General features: G+C 34.9%; 1 protein-coding gene across 1 annotated transcript; it reads left to right on the top strand.

The window, feature by feature from the left end:
* Positions 1-1,161: 1,161 nt before the first annotated feature.
* Positions 1,162-23,543, top strand: LOC143252745 (uncharacterized). The gene is made up of 2 exons (XM_076505361.1): positions 1,162-1,301; positions 17,340-23,543. The coding sequence occupies exons 1-2, from the start codon at positions 1,291-1,293 to the stop codon at positions 20,023-20,025; spliced, it is 2,697 nt and encodes an 898-aa protein (XP_076361476.1). The 5' UTR covers positions 1,162-1,290; the 3' UTR covers positions 20,026-23,543.
* Positions 23,544-23,637: the final 94 nt, after the last annotated feature.

The raw sequence follows: 23,637 nt of genomic DNA, 5'->3' as shown, positions 1-23,637 counted from the left end.
CTGAGAAACTGAGAAAAAGTGAGTTTTATTCTCTTTTCTACAAAACGAACTAAAATGAGACATACCCATGAACCTGATATTTCATAAGCATGCATAAATTAGACTGCAAGCTTTTGAAATTCCATTCAAAACATTTCTGACAGCATAAACGAGAGCCTTCAACTGGTAATCATATAATGATGCACATGCCTAAAGCTAGCAACAAATGCAGTTTTTAAATGGATGTGTGTGTGTATTCTTCTTATAACAAAGCCACAACGGGCAATCTGCTGTGTCCACCAAAGGGAATTTTAAATAGGTAAAACTTCAAAATAATTGTACTTAATCACTAAAGTCAACGTTTTGAGTCTTAAACATCAGGTTGTGTTTTATGTTACGAACGAAAACACCTTATGCCTTTAAATTAAATGGACATTTTCTAATAATATTAGCCTAAAATATCGTTACAAACAGGCAAGGGTACAGAAGTGTTTAAGCAATGCATTCTAAGCTTTATAAATGAGTCCTTAAAAAATTCAATAGTGATTATATTCATCACCAAGTTGATTTTTTTGGTTCCACACTAGGGACGCAGCTTACTTTGAGAGAAAATTAATGTTAATTAGCTATAGAATGGTGGTTTAGATAAGTTTGTTTCTCAGAAAGAAATTATTCCTAGAATACTATTTGAACTGGATATTCTCAAGTTAAAAGAAAATGGCGCTTAAAGTCATTTATATATACCTTACTTATTTGTTTTTTTGGGCTCTTAAAATTACCATATTACAAGAGATAAACTTTCCACCACCAATGAGAAGAGTGAATGCACTATATTTGTGTCACTATTCATGAAAATTTTTGTTGTTTCTGCTACGTCATCTGTATCTGCTGAAGAGTGGAATACGGATGAAGCAGAAGCTTTGGAAAACTCCCTTAAAAATAGGTAAACAAACTTCTATATTTTCAAATCGTATGATCTCAATCCGGGTGTAGATTTTATAGTATTGTTGTACATAGCTTCAAAACTTAAAGGACGTAATATATTCAACATCGGACTTCGTGAGTTCTAGGTGTAATGTTTTCTATCTTTTAACGCAACTATAAACACCGCAGAGAGTCGGAGCACGTGGCTACACCTTTCTGAAAAACGGGGCGAAACGAGGTCACTAACAATGATATAAAACTGCGCCCCCCTCTGCTTCACGGCTTACTTCGCTTGTCTTCATCTCGTGTCTCGTGGGTTAACAGCCTCGGGTTCAGTTCGCGTTTGTCACCGGTAGACCAATTGGTTTTTAAGGACCGCTGTGAGATATGTGGCTCAGGTAAGCATTGATAAATTTAAATTTTGACTTGATTAGGAAACTGTTGTATAGCTTAAAAACTGCAAGCGATATATTAAATACGAGTCAAACACACATTAGTAGAAATTATGAAAACGGATAACGAAATTAAAGGTTTCATTGTAAAAACAAACAGTTTAATGGTGCGCTTACATGCCTGTGTGGTGGTAGTTTGTTTTTTAATTTCGCGCAAAGCTACTCGAGGGCTATCTGCGCTAGCCGTCCCTAATTTAGCAGTGTAAGACTAGAGGGAAAGCAGCTAGTCATCACCACCCACCGCCAACTCTTTTATCAACGAATAGTGGGATTGACCGTCACATTATAACGCCTCCATGGTTGAAAGGGCGAGCATGTTTTGTGCGACCGGGTTTCGAACCCGCGATCCTCCGATTACGAGTCGAACGCCTTAACACGCTTGGCCATGCTGGTCCCGGTGGTAGTTTAAGTTTAAAAACTTCATACTAATAACTAATGATGAGAAAATCCTTTAGCTCAAAAGAAGGACATGCAAGAGGTCTCGGGGTCAAAATCGTTTGTGGTTGATGAGAAACTTGGAATACAGTAAAAAAGTCACTTCTCAGAAACAAGGGTCGTACTAGAGTCTGATCACAAGTAAATAGGACGACCAATAGGCTTATGAGCTCTGGTACTCTCTCGTGCCAGGCAATATAGTAGTGAATTGTTTAACCAGTAAGAACATCATATTTTAAGTCACACAATATTTATTATTTTACATTGCTTTTGCAGACACACTATGTTTTTGTTTGTTTATTTATGTTATTTGTTCTGTTATATATTAAAATAATAAAGTAAGCACGTTACCATGAAAATATTACGTTATTTTTTGCTCTTAAAAACTGAAAAAAATATTAAAAAGTTACTAAATCCAGGCTTATGAGAAAAGTGATGGTGTTATGTGAATACATTAAAGACTGTACGTTGATCTGAAATTGTAGTCATTATATAAAGTCGGAACAGTGGTAAGGCTATTAATCAGACTGGCCTAGTGTGTTAAGGCGTTCGACTCGTAATTAGCGGGTTCGAATCCTGGTCGCACCAAACATGATCGCCCTTTCAGCCTGGGAAGCGTCATAATGTGACGGTCAATTCCACTATTCGTTGGTAAAAGAGTAGCCCAAGAGTCAGCGGTGGGTAGAGATGACTAGTTGCCTTCCCTCTAGTCTTACACTGCTAAATTAGGGACAGCTAGCGCAGATAGTCCTCGAGTAGCTTTGCATGAAATTCGAAAAACAAACAAATCAATCAGACTAATAAATAGGAATTAATGATGGATAGTATTTCACTTTATGAGCAGAGTATTTTAGTTATAATGAACGTATTAGTGATTCTTTAATTTGCGAATTATTGCACTTTAGAATATTTTATATTTCCATAGCAGTATGTAATGTTTCATTCTGTCTTCTGTTTCCATTATCTTCCGTTCTTACGCGCCTGGAACTCGCAGGTGGATAGTTGCGCGATGAAAATTAGCTCGTGTCATGTTGTTGTATACTTGATTAAGACACTTAACCTCAGTTTCCCATCATACCCAGCTGGTGGCTAACCTTTGATGGACTGGCATCTCGTCCTGGGAAAAAGATCGCTAGTTCTCATCCGCTGGTGCCACTTGAAACTGGAGTTCCAAAGCACCGACCATATGTGCCTAATAAAGGCATGGCAAGGATTTAACAAAATTTTAACTGTGTATACTATTATATAGCAGTGCCTGAATTGTAACTACTTAAGAAGAGGACTATTTGCTGCGATTTATTGAAGTTCGCTCAAATCTACTCGAAGGTGATCTGCGCCAGCTCTGCCTGATTTTGAAGTGATAGACTACAAGGAAGACAACGTAAGCGTTACACATCAGTGGACCGATTGCCTTTCACAATATAATGCCCTCCACAGAAGAAGAAACTGTATTAATATACATTATAACCCACATATCTTAAAATACCGTGAACTTTATTACCTTATTGATGAGTCACAGATTAGATCAAAATTAATATTTAACAATAATAATTAACAAAAGACCCACTGACAGAAAACTAAAAATCAACTTTTCTAACGGTCGGTGGAGATAAGTACGATTGTTGGTACACGCATGTTTCTCTATTGTAACAGCCGAAACGTAACCCCTGCATATTTGTTAATATGGAAAACGAATTTTAATTATTTTAGCAATGGGAATGACGATTTCTCCCAGTTTCCTTTCAACTGGATCAGTGTTTTGTAATTAATTTGCAATATACCAGTTAAATATGGTTAGAAATGAACGTTTGATTGTTTATTTCTTATTAATCAAAAAAACTACAAAAAGGGCTATTTGTGGTATCCCCACCACGGGTAAAGAAGCTCGATTTATATCATTATAAGCACTCAGACTTACCTCTGAACCATTATAGGAAGTGGGGTGAGCTATAAATTAATGAGGACTTTATTCTGCATTCAGCTACCCACAGCATTGGTTTCCTATGTACTTGAATTATTATTAAATGTAAGCGTTCACATAATAACACTGAACACATGGTATATAAAGCGAGTTGGTTAACACATTTGTATATTGTCAGAGCCTTTTGGATTTGATATACTCTTTGTTGGAGATAAAGCAGTGATGGTAATTTTATTCTTTCGAAATCTGCCATGAAATGGTATAAAAACACTATATTATTGCGACATCATCTCTGTTTATAACGTTGGGACTAATATTAACACTTCAACTAACAACATCGACTGAATACGCATGTACAAACGCAGTACAAATCTCTGTCCTTTTGAGTTTATAAATCAGTCGTGTTTTGTGTATCACTTTTTTCACAAATCTTCCACATTTTGCGTTACATAGATGATGATGAAATCACGCTTACAAGTAGAGTATCCTACGAGTTAGTGTGTGTTATTATAGCAAAGCCACATCGGGCTAGCTGCTGAGTCCACCAAGGGAAATCGAACCCCTGATTTCAGTGTTATAAGTCCGTAGACTTACCGATGTATTAACGGGGGACCCCACGAGTTAGTAGTAAATGGGTTTAACTAGCTGCATTACATCTGTTCTGTTACTCACGCAGATAGCTCTCGAGTAACTGCGCGAAATTCAACAAGAGAACAAACAAAACATCAGGAATCGTATACAGTCTAACTATAGTTTTTGTTAGACAATCATTTGGTCACTAAGTGTTTGGATAAGGAACTAGAGAACACAAAACGGGGCAAGTGGTGTATCCAGATTTAAAGAAGTATTTACGTGCTAGTAAGCTTAGTCAAAAGTGGCTTGGAATTGCAGATCGAAGAGCTAATTTCATGATTGAACCACAGTTATTACCATATCAGCGTACACAATACGTTTAAGATATCACAGCTATTTGTTTATAAATGTATTCAACTTTCACTGTCTTCTTTTTTGTCTCTGCAGCTGATGGTTCATACATCAATTTTCCGTATTTCTAATTGTCCAGTGTTTTACGAGGAGGACAGTTTCTAACTTTTATTAATTTTTACGTTAAGTTCTGTTCTTCTGCATCAGTTTTTTGCTGAAAGCTACTTTATTTAAATAAAGCAAACTCAGTGATTTTCATTTTTAAATGATGGGAATTAGTTTACTTAGAACCATTTACATTTTAAGCACACTAATATCAAACGTATGCTGCACATTTTAATCTCACGGTATGTACTACTGTGATCCAAATACTCAATTAAAAACTAGAGTAACAAATCAACTCTCAGCTTTTCACTGAGGGTAGGTGTCACGAAGAATGTCAAGCCACTTCGATGTGCTATGACGACTCTTCCCCATCCTACTCCAGTAACTCAGCGATAAAAACTGAGTTTTAATATTCCTTGCTCGAACAACACGGGCAGCCCCTTATGTCCGTTTGTACTTAGCAAACAAACTTTTACGGAAGAGTCATAAATCAATAACGGTTATGTTGTTACTTTTGAAGCTATATATGATAGTTGAGGTTTGCAAATTTCAAACCCCTTCAATTGCTGTTTAGGTTTAATGGCATTGAACCATGCGGAAAAACCACCTGTTAGGGATTGTTATCAACACTATAATTCATTCTTGGTTCAGTTGGATAAAATATTTTATGTCTAACATTAAATTTATTTACACTATTTTTGTACATTTCATGTTTTATTATTATTGTTGTTTGGACCATACGGCCACGTGCATTAGTAATGAAATAAAAGTTAGAAGAAAAATATCAAACGAAAAGATTGGCGTATTTTTAAATGGGAATTTTATTTTATTTTACATTACTTAAGAAACTATAGACTTAATCCCAGTATTTATAGTTCACTACCAAAATGTCCTCCGTACTTTCAGGTCGTGTTGCCCTATAAGAGTGGCAGTTGGATTATAGTATTCTACCACATAACAGTAGCCTAAAAGTTGACGGTGTCTACTATGTACTAGCCTTACATTTACATTACGAGCTGAGAGTTATGGAAGGCACTGCTCAAATAATAAGCCGTCAAGAAATAAACGTCGTTTTTAAACTACGAAGTTTGGAAAAGTATAAGCCAGTGTTGTAAAACATGCTTTAATCAAAATAAGCACGATTTACTTCAACACAATTTTGCTAACGTGTAATGATGCTGTTTATGCCCTTGCTGTAGAAATCAAAGTTTCTATGGCCAATAAACTCCCCGATAGATTCTTCTGCATCCACTTCGTTTTGAAAGCGTTTATTATTCAGAAAGTTGTCAAAGTGTTTGAAAAATGAAAATCTGTTGGGGAAATGTCTGGGGAATGAAGTGGATGAGGCAGAACCTCGATTCCAATTCGTTCAATTTTTGGAGCGTCATTCTTGACAGGTCTCATAACGCCGATTTTGTTGATTTTCAGTAAGCTCATGTGGAACCCACTTATCCAACTTTTTTGTCTTCCTAATCGCACTAAAATAGTTTGCAATGCTTGATTTGCTTGTGCCTAGCTTTTCTGCAAGCTCACGTACTGTTGTACGAGGGTCTGTCTTAACTGCTTCCCTTAATGTGTTTTCATCTCCATGTCAAAACCTTTGAAATCAATGTTGAACTGTACGTTCAGTAACAGATCCATGGCCGAATGCCTGGTTGATGTTCCGTGTAGTTTCGGTATCTTTTCGTCCAAGTTTGAAGTCATAGAAGAAAATCAAACGAAAGTCCTTCTTGTCCATGCTGTCTTGGTGGTTGTGAAATTTACTCTAAGTAGAGTTGAAACAGCAGACAATTAAGACACCTTGTAAGCGAAAAACGTTGGATTAAACCAACCAGCCAACAATAAGTTACTCAATAATGAGCTTCTAAATATCATCGTGAGAATTCCGACATTTATTTCTGGACAACCTAATAGCTCTTGTGTAACTTTGCCCAAAATTCTGAAACAAATAAGAGCGAGCAAGATATTGTTCATTTCATGATATAGTCACGCCATACCTCGTGAACAATGGCAGTTAGAGTATTGAGACTTGGCATTACGACACTTGTTCTGGTAATTTAAAAGACAGTTTGATTAAAATATATCGTAATGAATGTCAAATCTTCGTAAACATGTTTAAAAATATCATCTCCACAAAATGATAGGACGACACCGTATCTACTCATTTCTACAGTAACATCCTATACAGAGGATTGAGTAAGTTATATTAAACTGATTTTGAATAAAATTAATAAGTCATGTGACAAACGCAGTGGAATAACATGTATCAGATGCAACTCCTATGGAATTCTGTGTGATTAGACGGGAGCTGAAAAATTGTCATTTTTGCACATTAGATGTATTATGGAAAGCTATCATCAACTAGAGTTGTATTTTGAACGTGCCAGCCTTATAATGGAGTCCTTTTCAATGGAAGCTGCATGGCTTTTATAAGGATGCACTATCATTCAATAGAATATGACCTGACGCGGCGACATGGACTGTGACAACTTGATGAGGATTCAAAATAGTTTTAATGCAAAGTTCTTAGTCTGTAATTTTTATATATGGATATAAAATGTAATTTCACAATAAAATCGAAAGCCAACATCAACTTAATCCTTCATAAAATTATCCAGTCCAAAACTTTAAAAAAGAAAACTAGTTTTTTCTTTAACTTAAAACCGGTGTTTATGCTTAATCAATGCTTTCTAACTTTGTAAAATCACTAGAGACGTGCAACAAGGATTGGATTCTTTCAAGTTTAATTTCTTTATCTCTAATATGGGTACATTATATATCATTAGAAAGATGAATACACCTACCATTCAGATCTGCCTGTTTTACTAATCACAAGTGGTCACGTTTTTCGTGATATTCAAAAATATAAAGGTGTCATAGCTACCTGTTTCAATATCAATTTTGATTGAAAAATGAAAATTTTGTTATCAAAAAATCTTTTAAAACATGATGCATGGATAAACATTATATTGTGTTATCACTTGAAATACAACATTAATGACATTTAGAAAACTGAAACCATAGTTGGTTGCTATAACAACAGATACAACTTTTTACACTCTCGTAATATACTATTTGAATTGAGTTTATTGATCTAATTTCAATTTTAATCATAATATTTCAATGATATTTGGTAAAACGAGTCTCTAGTGTACTAGAAAGATGTTTGCTCCGATTCGGAAATTCGTAGGATCAAAACAGCGAAAGATAATAACTGTACCATCAAATGGACAAGTGTGTCAGTGATTCTTACGTAAGTTGTATTCATGATATAGCTATGTCAAAAGGATTAATTGAAAAGGTGTTACAGTTTCAGTGCAGCACGACAAGGGACACTCGGATGTCACAAGACTCTTTCTCCCAGTATCTCCTGAGATGGCCCGGCATAGCAAGGTGGGTTAAGGCGTTCGACTCGTAATTTGAGGGTCGCGAGTTTGAATGTCCGTTGCACCAAACATGCTCGCCCTTTGATCCGTGGGGGCGTTATAATGTGACGATCAATCCCACTATTCGTTGGTAAAAGAGTAGCCCAAGAGTTGGCGGTGGGCGGTGATGACTAGCTGCCTTCCCTATAGTCTAACACTGCTAAATTAGGGACGTCTAGCACAGATAGCCCTCGTGCAGCTTCGCTTGAAATTCAAAAAACAAACATACAAACTTATCTTCTGAGATTGCATATTGCTACTCAGCAGCCCAATAGGTATCACTGTCAACAAGTCATTTGACAAACATAAGAAAACGTTCGGGCACAGCTTCTTTCGATTATTCTACCTTTATATTACGTGGTGACAGATAACTTCTTGGATGAGACGAACCCTTTTTCTGAAAATTCTGCTTGGCCCAGCATGGTCTCGTAATCTGAGAATAGCGGATTCGAAGCCTCGTCACACCAAACGTGCTCGCCCTTTCAGCCGTGAGGGCACTATAATGTGGTGGTCAATCCCACTATTCGTTAGTAAAAAAGTAGCCCAAAAGTTGTTGGTGGGTGATGATGACCAGCTGCTTTCCCTCTAGTCTTACACTGCTAAATTAGGGACGATTAGCGCAGATAGCCCTCGCGTATCTTTGCGCGAAATTTGAAAAGCAAACAAATAAATTCTGGTTTCAAAATGCCTGCTGAAATACGAAGTGTGCTGCGTTTATCTACCTCACATCCATACATACATAACTGGAGCAATGCCGTTTTAAGTGCGTTTAAACATTATTCTTTTATAGGGCACTACCCTACTTCTAATTACTGAAATGTTATTGTCCCTGTCCCTTTTGAATCGGGATAATAATAAAATGACTATAGTGAGCAGGTAACTTGTGAGCCGAATATGTTGTACTTGTTTGATGTGGAAGATTTTTTTTCTGAAACAAACGAGTAATTCAGACAGTCTGAACACTCGCTTCTGGTGTATAAGGTTGTAATATATACAGTCAACTAAAACATGAAAAGTTTGTTCAGAATCGGTGTGTGAGATGTTCTAAAACTTTTGAGGTAACATAACTATTCACACAACTTTGATGGCATAACGCCTTTCTAACGTATGTGGTATTCACCTCGAACGTTCAATAAAATTGTATTGTCATTCTGAGCTTCATTGGCCTCTTTCAAGTTTCTGTCGTGTTCGAATGTTTCAACTGTATGAAATTTGGAATCTCGTTTCTTACTGTGGCTTTTATAGGAACAGATTATGCAACAAGTCCAGTCGATCCGAGTTATTCTTTGGAAGACGTTTCTCTAGATTCTGACGACCATTCAGATACGTTATATGTCGTATTGCGCTTACTAGTAAGAAGCTATACAGTTTTTGTAATATTATGTGTAAAAAACTGGTGTTAGAAAGAACCTTCTCAGTGTTGTTACTAAATTCTTGTATTTGTCAATAAACATCTTGCCGTGTTTGGCTGTTTTCACTAAAGTCTGAATTCCAGCTGCAGTGACTTGACTGTTTGTTTCTTTTCTTTTTTGAATTTTTTGCAAAGCTACACCAGGACTATTTGCGCTAGCCATCCATAATTTAGCAGTGTAAGATTAGAGGGAAGGCAGTATGTCATCACCACCCATGTAAATTCCTGGGCGACTCGTTTACCAACGAATAATGGGATTGACCGATTATTATAACGCCCTCACGGCTGAAAGGGCGATCATGTTTGGTGTGATGGAGATTTGAAATCGTGACCTTCAGATCGCAAGTCAAGCGGCCCAAACACCTGGCTTGTAGCTTGACTGATTTTTTGTGTTTTAATGTATTTTTGGCATAAAACGTACTTGTTAATATTAGTCGATAAACTTCGTCTCTTAAACCTTTCTTTAGAGCTTTTATAAGCTTTTAATGCGTTATTGTACAAAATGTCTACTAAGATATATTTATATCTTTCTTGTGTTTACATTCGTTAAAATGAAATGCATGCGTTTTCGCATTTAGATAATAATGTAACTGCGCATTTTCTGGACTGAAAAAACGGAGTATTATTATAACAGATTAGAGATTTTTACATTAGGCTTCCACTTCGGGTAAAAAAATTAACGTAAAGCTGAATATGTTATGTAATATTCTGACCTGTAATCGTTTTAAAAATACGTACAACAGTCAAATAAACTCAGTTTGCTTAAAACTGTAAAGAACTGATTAGTGGACAAAAAAAAACATAAAATAACATTTTTAATATACATACAACATCTAAATGAAATTATTATTTATATTTTACATAATCTGAGATTCCCTAATAAAAAAGTTTGAAACAACAGTATGAAAAAAGTCTGCACTTTCTAGACAGATGCATTCCATTAAGAACACCTTTCAAGTATACTCCAAGTCTTTTCTGTCTAAGCCTTCTCTCAAGTAAGACGATTTCGATTTTTCGTCATTTTAAAAGTTATAAAAGAACAAACTGTATTTAAGTATGCTTTGTGAAAATTAGCATCTTTAATTGTGTTGTATAATGTATAAAAACGAACTCTAAATTTACAATCATGAATATAAGTCAAACTACATTTCTAGTTCAAATCAAACAAGAATGGACTAATCACTCATAAACTTTGCCTTCCGTTTTTAATTCTTAGCCAGTGCATACAACTAAACTTTTTGCTCTTTTGCATTGCGCATGTGCGAAGTAACCTTTTTCTATATCTCCATACTACAGGTCGTCGATCAAGAAAAAGTAACTTGCGTACATAACGAGTTCGAATTTTACTTTTGTTAAAGAGGAATGAATTGCTGTAATTAAAACTCTTCCAATATGATGTTTTAGTAAACTAGTTAGTTCTAAATATTCTCAATCCGAATTTTGTAATATTATAAATTTTTTAGTCAGTATCACTTTTTTATAATTCTTGGGGGGGGGGACATGTTAGTTTGGTATATAGACAACAGTGAAGTTTGATTAAGGCATGATGGGTACCTGTTAGGGGATTTATTAGTTTGGTCTTCTCCAGCCATTTCTAACGAGAACCTCAGTTTGTTGATGCAATTGAACTTGACTTCTGCTACACTGTTCATGCAACTTAAGCATCTATAAGCATAAGAAAATGATGCTGTTTTGCAACATTACATTTTGTTCCACCACACTAGAGCTTTTTACATGATCGCAGAGAATAGATGTAATAAGTGAACTCTAACAAACCACAAAAATACTCAAACTCGAATTAGAGGTTAATCTGAATTGTAAGTAACTATTGTGTATTGAAGGAAGGTTTATTCACAGGTGAAAAATAAATCCAAAATTAAGTAAAAGTACTTGAAAATTATAGACTAAAATTTGTTACTCAGTGTTCTGTAAAAATTTGTCATTTCACAACCAATGTTTTCGATTAACATGTGATTAACCATGTTAAACATTAGCTACCAGGGTGTCATCTAATTTCATGTTAAGTTACTTACCTGGAATAACAAAAAGATGGTACAAACTGGGTGAGACAATCAGGCTTATTTACAAATAGTCATGGGCAGGGGAAGTCCAATATTTTTTTTGGTAATAATTGTCGGGAGTCTGAGATAAATGTTTTTACTTTTTATTCATTTTGCAAATTCAGTGATTCGTGTAAACCCCTAATGGGATTGTATTAGGCTAACTAAAGCGAATCATTAGTTTTCGTCCGAAGTTTTAGGAAAAATGGGGCAGACAGAAGGTTTTTTTATATTTCTTAACCTTGAATTTTATTATTTATTGGCATAATAAAGGGCTTAAAAGTTGTGAAGAGAAGGTTGTTTATTTCAACCTGCCAAAGTTTTTTTTTATTTTATAACATGGTGGATTATTACACGGAAGAATAAATACGAACAAGTCACCTATAGTTGCTGATCATAGATACAAAGAAACGAGGCAAGGACGCCAAACCAGGACCCCGTAGACAAAGTCAGATCTTTTTTTTTTTGTGTGTAGTTGGATGAATCAAACCCTCCCACTATTTGAGCAATATGTGATCTGTTCTACTCTCACCTTCGTTTTTATCTTAAATGAACAGTCTTGTTGGTAAACTGGATAACAGTAAGTTTGTTTTTCTTTGTGTTGTTTCGCGAAAAGCTACTCGAGAGCTGTCTGTGTTTGGCGCCTCTGATTTTTGAAGTAACAGATGAGAGAGAAGACAGACAGACAGTACCATTCACCATCAGCTACTTTTCAACAACGAATAACTGTATTGACCGTTACATTGTAACTTTCCCGTAGCTGAAAGGACGACCATATATGATGAAAAGGTTCGAACCTTTGACCATCAGATTGTGACTCGAGTGCCTTAATTACAAGGGCACTCCAGGCCAATAAGAGAAAGAAAGAAAATGCCTAAAAATATGTAATGGTTGATGAATAATTAGAGTGAAAGTGGCATTAATTTTTATTTCTTGCTATTTTTATCTCAAAATTATGCTGAACACAATTTCCCCAGGGGAACAGTGGTAAGTTTACGAACTAACAATGCTAAAATACAAAACTCGATTCCCCGCTGTGAACATAGCAGATAGACCACTATGGCTTTGCTCTTAAACAAGCAAACAACACTGAACATAACTTGAACCTAATGAAAGATAGCCATATATAAGAAAGAAACAACGTTTGGGTGTGAAATTATTAACTTTTACTGATAGATTTAACTTCCTCAGTTGTTTTAACACAGTATATATGATTTCATTAACAGATGAAATTCTATTTCAAGACACACGTCATCCATACAAACTTAAAATCGTGTTCAACTTACATAATGTTAAAATGTGTTTTTGTTAATTCGTATAAAATTACAAAACCTCTCAAGTAAAATAAGTTGAACATCTATCATACAGATTAAGCATAAGCATTACCCTGACATTCTAAATATTTTTTCCCCCTCATTAACAATGATTTGTCCGTGGAAAGTGTGTCATGTAAATGCAACATGTCTTTCGATCTTTGACCCTTCTCACAAAAATTTTCCTATCTTATTTCGAAGGAGTATTTTGTTAGCAACTAGCAACAACAAAGGCCAGTAAAGTTATGTTTTGTGTTCATGACACGAACTAGTTAGGCCTACAGCATCTAATTAACCTACATTAAGGAGCTTATGAACATGCAAGACATTTTGACTCATACTTCTTGAAAGATATTTTGTATGACTATACTGTTGCTGAAACATGTACTTCTATGTAGCTGAAACGATATAACGGAACTTTGTGACCGATATTTATCTTGACGCTCAAAGAAGATTTTCCAGTTTCAATGCTCCCTTTTTTAAAAGAAAATAACCACGTACGCTGAACTTAAATACGACAAACTACCAAGGACAAAGGTTTAATAGGACAATGTTTAATAGGTATAAAAACGTTTACAACCACCATCGTATGCATAAAATAAAAGAATTACGGCTCTTACTGCATCTACTGTCCCGATGTTTAAAATCAAGGATACGATTCCTCACGATAGACAGAGCACTTATAGCCCACTGCGTAGCTTTGCGGGAAAATGTTTGTTTGTTTTTGAAATTTCGCACAAAGCTACTCGAGGGTTATCTGTGCTAGCCGTCCCTAATTTAGCAGTGTAAGACTAGAGGGAAGGAAGCTAGCCATCACCACCCACCGCCAACTCTTGGGCTACTCTTTTACCAACGAATAGTGGGATTGACCGTTACATTATAACGCCCCCACGGCTGAAAGGGCGAGCATATTCTGGTGCCACCGAGATGCGAACCCGCGACTCTCGGATTACGAGTCGCACGCCTTAACACGCTTCGCCATGTCGGGCCTTGCGGGAAAATAGTAAACTAAAAATAAACGTATTTGTTACTTTGGTCATGAATTAAGTTCGTCATCCTTTTTAAAAGCTGCAAAGTACAATTTATGGACAGCTTTATTGACACATTGAGTAGTAAAATGTGCAGTTTAATTAATACATTACGCCTCTCGTAGTTATTTATCCGGGTCTTTAAAGAACATAACTTACTGGTTGTCAATTTGCAATTTAGAAATTCAACTTGAATAATACCTAATGTGATGCACGATCAAAACAGCAAAGTCAGACACCCTGAGTTTCTAGCATATTCACCTCCTATCGTAAACTACGATGGTGATTCTTAATAAAGATCGTAAGAAATTGCACAAAACCATAATAAAAGGCACATTAAACAGTAAAGATTCGGTTTAAGCAACACTTCAAAACATTTACTGTTGAATGCTAAGACTGTACACATACAAATGGACGTGAAAGTATGTATGCCAGGCTTATAAGGAAAATAATAAACTCTGAAAACGGCCTGCATGAATTTATTATTATCATTCTCTTTTGTAGAACATTAAATAAGGTACTGTGAAAAGGAGTATTGAAAACTCTATTTGTTTCTTCCATATTTTACATAAGCGAAAATACATCACAATTCTATTGTAAACAGTGATATCATTACCCCTTAAAGTTAGCTTTTTTACGAACATCTGGTGTTGCATCAAAAAGCCTAAGTACAGGATGAAATCGGACTATGACTGTAAAATGTAGATACTCAATGTTTTGTACCCTGTACAATTGATGTCTTTAGGGAGTCGACCCCTATACTATATATAAAGTAAAGGGGTATAAAAATAAATACACATAATATTAAATTTTATTATACACATTTGTAGAAAAATTACTTTGGAAGACACGAAGATGGTTTAAAGCGATGTTTAGACGTAAATGTTTTGTTTTAAGACTTCATTTTTATTAATAAAATTTTATACGCACTTAATGGGGGCATCTATTTGATCATTAATATGCATTATATACAAATAACTTAGTTACATAGGAACTATAAATGCTCACTATGTTCTCTAACAAATCTCCATGACAATATCCAGTTGCAGTTTAACAATTTACATCTCGAACTAATGTGATCAAATAGCCAATAACTACAGTAAATCATCATGAACCGTATCAGCTAGGTACTAGCTACGTTTATTATCATTACAATGTAAAAAGCTAGCTACTATATTAAATAATCTTTTGCCCAAAGTTGAACATAAAAAGACAACAAGTAATATAAACAAAAAATTAAAAATCTGCAATTAGAGATCTTGACAAAAATAAGGAAACAAGCTTAAAAATACTCTTTCCTTAATTCGTTTACGGTCCATATTTGCAAGTTTTAAAATTCCCAATTTTTTATTTATTTTGTTTAGATCTACTGAAAAGGGAAGACCAATCAATCATCAACATCTACCACCTATAAGGCTACTCTTCACCAAATATCGGTATTGACTGTCACATGTTGACACCCTACAGCTGAATGTGGAGAATGTTTTCAGCGATATGTCGGGACTCAAACATTAAACTTTTACTTCTGCAGCTTAATATGCTAACCATTAAGTTACACCCGGCTCGCTATTCGTCAAAAATGAAATCCCCAAGTTTGCGATAATTTACTCGGCTATTAAACATATATAAAAAATATTGCACAATATCGAATATGAATTATATATTATTAGATACTACCATACTATCAACACGTAAGCTTTTATTTTACTAAAAATGGGTCTGAATTCAAAAATTCATACACTCAGTTCAATTTCACATTTACAAATGCCAGAGTGATAAGTTGACCAGAAAAATTACATAGATGTCGTAAAAAAGAAATTTAGAAATACTGTCTTGCACAGTTAAGGAGAAAAATATTTTATACTAATCAGTCATGGTTCCGTGCTTTTTGTAGAATCACACTTATTACCCTAAAATCTGCATCCCGTGATGGTTCAGCGCAAGTAAGTTGAGTTTTAACATTAACATTCGGATTTAAATACCCTTGGTGAGAAGGGCAAAGACAGCCCCTTGTGGCCTGGAATGGCAGGTGATTAAAGTGCTCGGCTCGTAACCTGAGGGTTGCGAGTTCGAATCCCCGTCACACCAAACATGCTCGCCCTTTCAGCCGTAGGGGCCTTATAATGTAACAGTCAATCCCACTATTCGTTGGTAAAAGAGTAGCCCAAGAGTTGGCGGTGGATGGTGATGACTAGTAACTTTTCCTATCGTCTTACACTGTTAAATTAGGGACGGCTAGCGCAGATAGCCCTCGTGTAGCTTTGTGCGATTCAAAAACAAACAAACAGCCCCTTGTGTAGCCCTATGCTTTACTACAAATAAACAAACTAAAGTTAAAACCTACAACATTAAATATATTGGTTACACTCTATTAAAGATAAAATGTATAATATTCTTATCCAAGTCCAAACGACAGATTTTGAATCGAGAAAGCTTCAGATACAGTTTATCATTGGAATTTTATTATTATGTACCTTAGGCTTGTCAAAAACAGCATAAATGTATAATTTTTACCGTCATTTCTATTATCACAGGTATGGCCTGATGATTAGGGCACTCGAGTCAAATCGTGGATAATGGGTTTGAATATGTTCGTCCTTTCAGCAATGGGGCATTATAAAATTACGATGAATTCCACTATTCGTTGACATAAAGAAAGCCACGAGTTGGCAGTGGGTGACGTTAGCTGGCTACTTTTCAATAGTCTCACATCTTACTTAAGGACGGCTAGAGCAGATAGTCTTAGAATGACTACGCAAAATTAAACTAAGAAACAGATAAACCGTCGTCTTGTATCAAAGATTTTTGTGAATCTCGAAAAATAATCGCATGTTAGGTTTTTATCTAAATTCTTTATTTTGTCTACTCAAGATGGAATTTGTTTCCTATGAATTCTTCAATATATGTTTGTTTTTGAATTTCGCACAAAGCTACTCGAGGGCTATCTGTGCTAGCCGTCCCTAATTTAGCAGCTAGTCATCACCACCCACCGCCAACTCTTGGGTTACTCTTTTACCAACAAATAATGACCGTCACATTATAACGCCCCCACGGCTGAAAGGGCGAGCATGTTTGGCGCGACGGGGATACGAACCCGCGACCCTCAGATTACGAGTCGCACGCCTTAACACGCTTGGCCATGCCGGGCCTTCAATATATGTACAAGATAAATTTGACTTGTTTTTTAAAGCACACGTGTTCTTTTTGAAAGAAAATAATGGTAGGCAAAACAAAATGTTTTATTATAAAAAGACCTTACATTTAATGATACGTTTCTCCACATATTAACGCTTATTATATCTATTTCTATATGTATAATTCGTTTCTCGACGTATTAACACTTTTCATATCTATTTAAACAGATCACATTTCGTGCTAGTGTTGCTGATCTTTATTATTCATATCGGATCTGGTGAACAAAATATAAGAAGCAGAAGACAGTCATCACCCTCGCCTTCAGAAAAATATCAAGTCTACGTAAAACCACTTCCAACTAAAAACAAGCCCTCTCAACAAAACAAACTTTTGTATTCTTTTAGTCAAGAACGGGAACAACCTTTTCAACATTTACTGTACAGAAAGGAACAACCAAAAGAACAATCAGGATTGCCACTGAAACAGTACCGTTTTCCTCTGCCTCCTCAATCTCAGCAACAAAAGTGGAGACAACCATCTAATGTTCAAGCCGGAAACCCATCAAGTTCCCAGGAAGGAACTCAAACTGAACTACGTCAGCAGTTTAATATTCGTGCGCAGTACCAACTTCCTATCCAACCTATTCGATCTGACCCACCAGAAACCTCAAGTCAGAAACTTCTTCAATATCAGGTGCCATCAAAACCTTCCTCTCACACACATCTCCAACAAAATATTTTTCCAGAAAAACCTCACCACCAACTTTCAGTTCAAGAAAATCCTTCAGAAAAAATTCTAAATCCACACTTCTTGCACTCCAAACAACGCCAGTCTTGGAGCTTAGATCAGATCAGTAACCATCAACCGTATAAAACCTCTCAAACAGTTAAAATAAATGGCCAACTAGCTATAATTAGCCCAGTTCAAAGCCATGTGTCACTGCCATCACAAACGAATCAGGACACATCTAGTTCTCATGCATTTTTACCCTCTCCTACCACAGATGTTATATTCCAAGATAAACTGTTTGGTTCTCTTCAGCCTCAATTACAATCTGTGATTCAGAAAGCTCCAGCCTCAGAAATTGAACATGGTAAAGGTATCCCTGCTAATGATAAATCGAATAGTGATAATGAATATGTAGTCTATTACTACTACTACTATGATGACGTTGAAGGTTCAAGCAACAAGACCAACACATCTCTCAAATTCGATGAGGTTCCTAACCTAGAAAATTATGATCAAACAAAAACTCAAAATAACATTTCTCTAAAAGATGAAAAAAAGATCAAAGCTAAAGGAAAAGGAAATGCATCTATTGATGTCATAAACAATGATTTTCCGGAAATTTCTATTCATAAAGACCATTCTCTTCAACAACAGCCTGAAACACTAACTTTGAAAAATATTCCGCCATCGAAAGTTGATAAAGATTCTTCTTCACCTATTATTCCAATATCTAATGTATATCGCTATGGAAACAACGTACCACACTTTCCTTTAACTCCAGACTATTATTCTAGTAAGAGACAGAGATTGTCGTCATTAGTTACGGTTAGTTCTGTCGAGCATAAGAAACATAAGAGTTTCAGTAACCATGATGTTGCAACAAGTCCTTTATCAGGCGACTCATCAGCCGAATTTGATATATTAGATTCTGTGAATAATAATGCCAGCACTGTAGTTAAAAGCAATGAAATTATCGAAGTCAAGAGTGATTCTCTTGCGAGGCAAAACGAATCCTCAGTGGAAGTGAAGGCAGCTTTAGAACCTACAACAACAGAGAATATTATTGCAACAACAGAAGCTGCTCCAACCCTTTATAGCAGTCGTCGAAGATTTGGACCAAGAAGGATTCCGGGATTTTTCCGATCACGTAAACCCCCGATATCGGCATTAACTACGTCAATTACGAACCAAGAAACAAATGAAAACAAAGAAATAACAACTGTATCAACCACCACAACAACATCTAGGAACTCAAGATTTAAATCTCGGCTTGGGAACAGAAGAACTAGCTTTGGAGTTAGTCGTCGGCGTCCATCATTTAATACCAGAAATCGATTTGGAATATTTAGTAAAACTGAAGACGAGAAGAAAAATAGTGGAGAAGAAACGACAACCATATCAAGCACTACCTTTACAGAAACTTTACCATCTACTACAATAAGACGTTTTGAAAACAGTCAGAGTGAATCTCCTATTACAGAAACTTCAGGATCGCATTTCAATGGCGAAATTACGACGTCAACGTCAGCCACTGCCACTCTTCATATTCGACCTAATACTATATTTGGTCGCTCCAGAAGTCGACCTCGTCTTCCATTTCTCCGAAGAGGAAGAAACAGGCTAAATCACGGTGCAAAACAAGAAAGAGAATCCAATGAAGAAAAACCTAAAAAGGAAGATCTTGAAGTAGTGAAGAAAAAAGAATTTGAAGAGAAAGAGAATGGAGCAAATGAAGAAAGAAAATCTAAAGAAGAAAAGTTTGAAACGGTGAAAAGAGACGAATATGAAGAGAAAGAGGATAAAACAGGTGATGAAGGAAACTTTGAAGTGAGTGAAAAAGGGGCGGAAAGAAAATCTAAAGAGAAAGACGATAAAGTTGAAAGAGAAAAACCTGACGAAAAAAAAGGCGATGAAGAGGAGGAAGACAAAATAAAAACTTTAATTTCCACATTAGCCACAACTACGACACTTTTTCCATTATTGAAAGAAACTCAAATTGCAGCAATAACAGAAGCTGTAAAAGAAAACGGTGACTTCGAGGAAGAAGAGCCACAAGCTGCAACAAAAGATCCAACAACCACAACAACAGAAAGTAGTAGGTTTTCAGGTTTGTTCCGTAAAAGAAAGCGACCGACATTGTTTGGAAATCGTCCTCGTCCGAACCTTTTTAACAGATCGGGTTGAGAAAGTAATACAGTTTTCTGCTTCCAAAGACTGGCCAGTGTCCAGCAATCATTAAAAAGACATTCAAATTGATGATTCAACATAGTCTATGAGTTAAACAACTAAAAATATACATGATCACGTATTCGGAGGATAGAATTTTTGAATGTTTTCTAAAAACTCATGTAAAGTGAGTATGCCGTTGGGTATTACAAACTGCTTTATGCTAGCCATCACGAAAAGAACGCTCTGTCATTGTAATAACGAAAAATTAATTTTAAAAAATTTTAATGATAAAATTCGAAAACAACTTTTGTGTCAACACCAGTTTGTTTAACGATTACACCTCATAGATGAACAAAAACATTTCTTGTCACCTAAGCACAATTAAGTGTATTAGAAAGTACTGAAGCCAAAGAGTACAGTGGTTTATTTACTTCAAAAAGGAACTTTTTTCTACATTATGAACCTAATGGCTCGTGAGAATACTTCAAGTTTAACGTTTGTATTTTATAACCTTATTAATATACACATTCCAAAGTCTTAAAAGTTCAGGTCTAACTTAAAGAGCAACTTAATAAATGCTAGAAGTTAATATAATGTGAATAAAATAACCAAATTTAATTCGAATACTTTTGTACAAATGATGAAAGCAAAACAAAACTATATTAATGGAAGGTATTTTAACCATGGGATTGCATCATAGTAAATATCTTGAAGATAAATTAATAATGGTCGTTTCATGGATTACGTGAGTGAAAAGAACATTCAGTTTCCAGCTTTGATTCGAAATAATTGCGACTATGTAATGGAAATGAAATATTTCAAATCTCATGTGTGGTAAATGAACATACTTCCTCATTTAAGTGTTAAGAGGTATATAAAAATAAAATGGTAATGTTCACAAAGTGAAACTATTTATCAGACCCTATATTACCTTTTTAGTACACATTTAATTCTATTAGACTGGTGTACAGTTCTCAATGTACTAATGAGTAGTGTGGAAATGTTAACAGCTCATGTTATAACGCTAAAAATCGGTCTTCGATTGTGCAGTTTTGTGCTCTACAACAGACAACCAAACGTTAATCTCCTAATAAAAAAGATGAAATAAGTTGACATTTTTGTTGGTTTGTTCAACATATTTTCACAAGTCTTTTACAGTGTACTATCTTGATCGTAAGTGAAACCTTCTGATTAAAACTCTGCTTAGTTCATTTTGTAGAACCAATCACAACAGAGATAAAAATAGTATTGAATAAAATATCGCGTTCAGACGATAATATGGCTTTAGGTTGCATAATGTTGCCTTTCTGTGTAATACAGATATTTGTCCATTCGATACAATGTATTTTGAAAAGAGAAAAGCTACAGTGCTTGTAGCGATCAGGAGTTTATCTTTTGTTTGTTAATTCGAATGTTGTTAGGCTTAGAAAATATCAAGGAGCCTAAAAAAAACAAACTTTTCAGTTTCTTTGCATATCACACACATTTTTAACGTCGGTGATTTAGATGAATAATAATACAGCGCATTTAACAGCGTCCATAGACAAAGTACACGCATATTACACTTACAACGATACAGCTATCAGTAATTCTAAAATCAACAACTTTGCATTTTATCTCACCATAAATAGGTCTATAAACTTCAAACAGGCCAAGTTTCGCTTCAGGACAGAAAATAAAATAAAAGTTTGATATATATATATATATACTTATGACGAGATTAGTCATAATGAACCAGGTACCGGTTATTATTATTTATATTAATCTAGTTTAGATATAGTTAGTTTTCAATATGGGGCCAGGTTTGCACTAAATAAACATGTATTTTAAGAGTTTTAGTGCTTAATAAAATCTTGAGTTTATATTTTCAAAGTAGAGAAAATTGTTTTTTACGATTATACTGTTAAAAGATTTATTTACATAGTGCTTGAGGAAACAAAACAACAACAACATGTAGGGTTATATAAAACTTATTCATCTATGAAATGACAATATATTTTATCACAGTGGTCAGATTCCCTGTTTATTATTTAATCGTTTTAAAAGCCAAATTCTAAAAGAACAAGTCTTGACTGACTCTAATAAACAGTTGTGTAGTACTAAGAAGTTGATTTTTCTCGAAAGTCTGGAATTCTAAAATGTTTTGTGAATATCAACTTTTACTTCAAAGTACATTCTTGTGGCTTGGGAAAAGTGTTGTTTTTCCTGAGAGGAACACCTTCGAACTTGAAATTCAACTTTGAGTTGTTATTCTTCTTTCCAAAATGTTAAGTAATCATAATCATACAAAAATTCCAGTTACCTCCTGCTTAGTGAGATAAGGGTTTTTTGAAAATTTCCATAACTTATCTTTGATGTGATAAAACAGTGTTATAATAAGAACGCTCTTTACTTATCATAATTTCTAGTAATTAAATCTTTTAATAATTATGTCAGGTGTACCATCTTCGACACACATGAACTACAATATAAAGCTAAAACATAACATAAATATGTTGTATGTAAATACACCAAGTCTTAAGATAGTAGTTTCTATATCTGTATTCATTTTCTGTTACGCAATTAGACTAATATCAAAATGAAACAAGTAAAATAAACTAAGAATTTACGCAATGTTCGTCGTGAGAAAAACACAGTAATAATATAGGATAAAAATATTTATTTTTAAAAACATCGTGAAGCAGGTCAATAGACACTAAAAACACACTAGTTCACTATTAGATTATTGAAGTTTTTCCTACAATACTCAACTTAGCATTTACTAAAGGTTGAAGCATTAGAGCTATATAATTTTAGTACAATTACCCAACGAAGTACAGTAGGAAAAGCTAGAAGACGATGTCCTACATACTTATTAGATGCAGATATAACTTGCGCCATTCCACAACATGATCAGAGCAGTTATAATTATAACACTTCTTTCTATTAGTCATATTGTTTTTCTGTAAAACGGAGGAATTGAGAATTAATTTTAGCGCACAAAAACAGTAGTCTCGCAGTTTGTGATACGCAATGTGAACACTACAGTTTAAAATTACGTTCACAAACGTTGAAATGCATAGCTAGTACCAACTCATTGTTATACCCATTGCATTCATATAGACATTTTGTGTGAATTTATACATATTATTGAGAAAACTATATTTACAACCATACTTGATACGCAACGTTCTTACAAACATAAGACAATAAATTTCAGTATTTCCAGCAAAATTCAAGTGTCAGTCTTTGAATTGTTATTATTATTACTTGGCCACTAAGGCCAGCTAATCCACTCATGTAAGATTACATCGATAAAAAAAATTGCGTCAATTACTGGAAAACAAATATAAAATTAAAGTAACAATCTGTAATTTATAAAACCCCAACGGTTCAGTAGTGAAGTTGGGAGCTTACGACGCTAAAATACGAAGGTCGATAACCCATGGTTTACAGAGCGCATATCATTGTATAACTTTGCTCTGTAAAAATAAAAATATATTTATGACTCGACTATATTTTTATTGTAATAAAATCTCGTTAAACCCCAAAAATATCCAATTAAGTCTTCCTTATTTTTTGGGAACATAAGCTTTCAATGCATGATTTAAGATCATTAAATGTCGAGAAATGGTGAAAGTTGTTAAA

The sequence above is a fragment of the Tachypleus tridentatus genome, chromosome 6 (assembly GCF_004210375.1).
Source record: "Tachypleus tridentatus isolate NWPU-2018 chromosome 6, ASM421037v1, whole genome shotgun sequence".
In the NCBI taxonomy this organism is placed as follows: Eukaryota; Metazoa; Arthropoda; class Merostomata; order Xiphosura; family Limulidae; genus Tachypleus; species Tachypleus tridentatus.
Note: the sequence above shows the minus strand (reverse complement) of the source record. Positions and strands in the feature narration are given on the sequence as shown.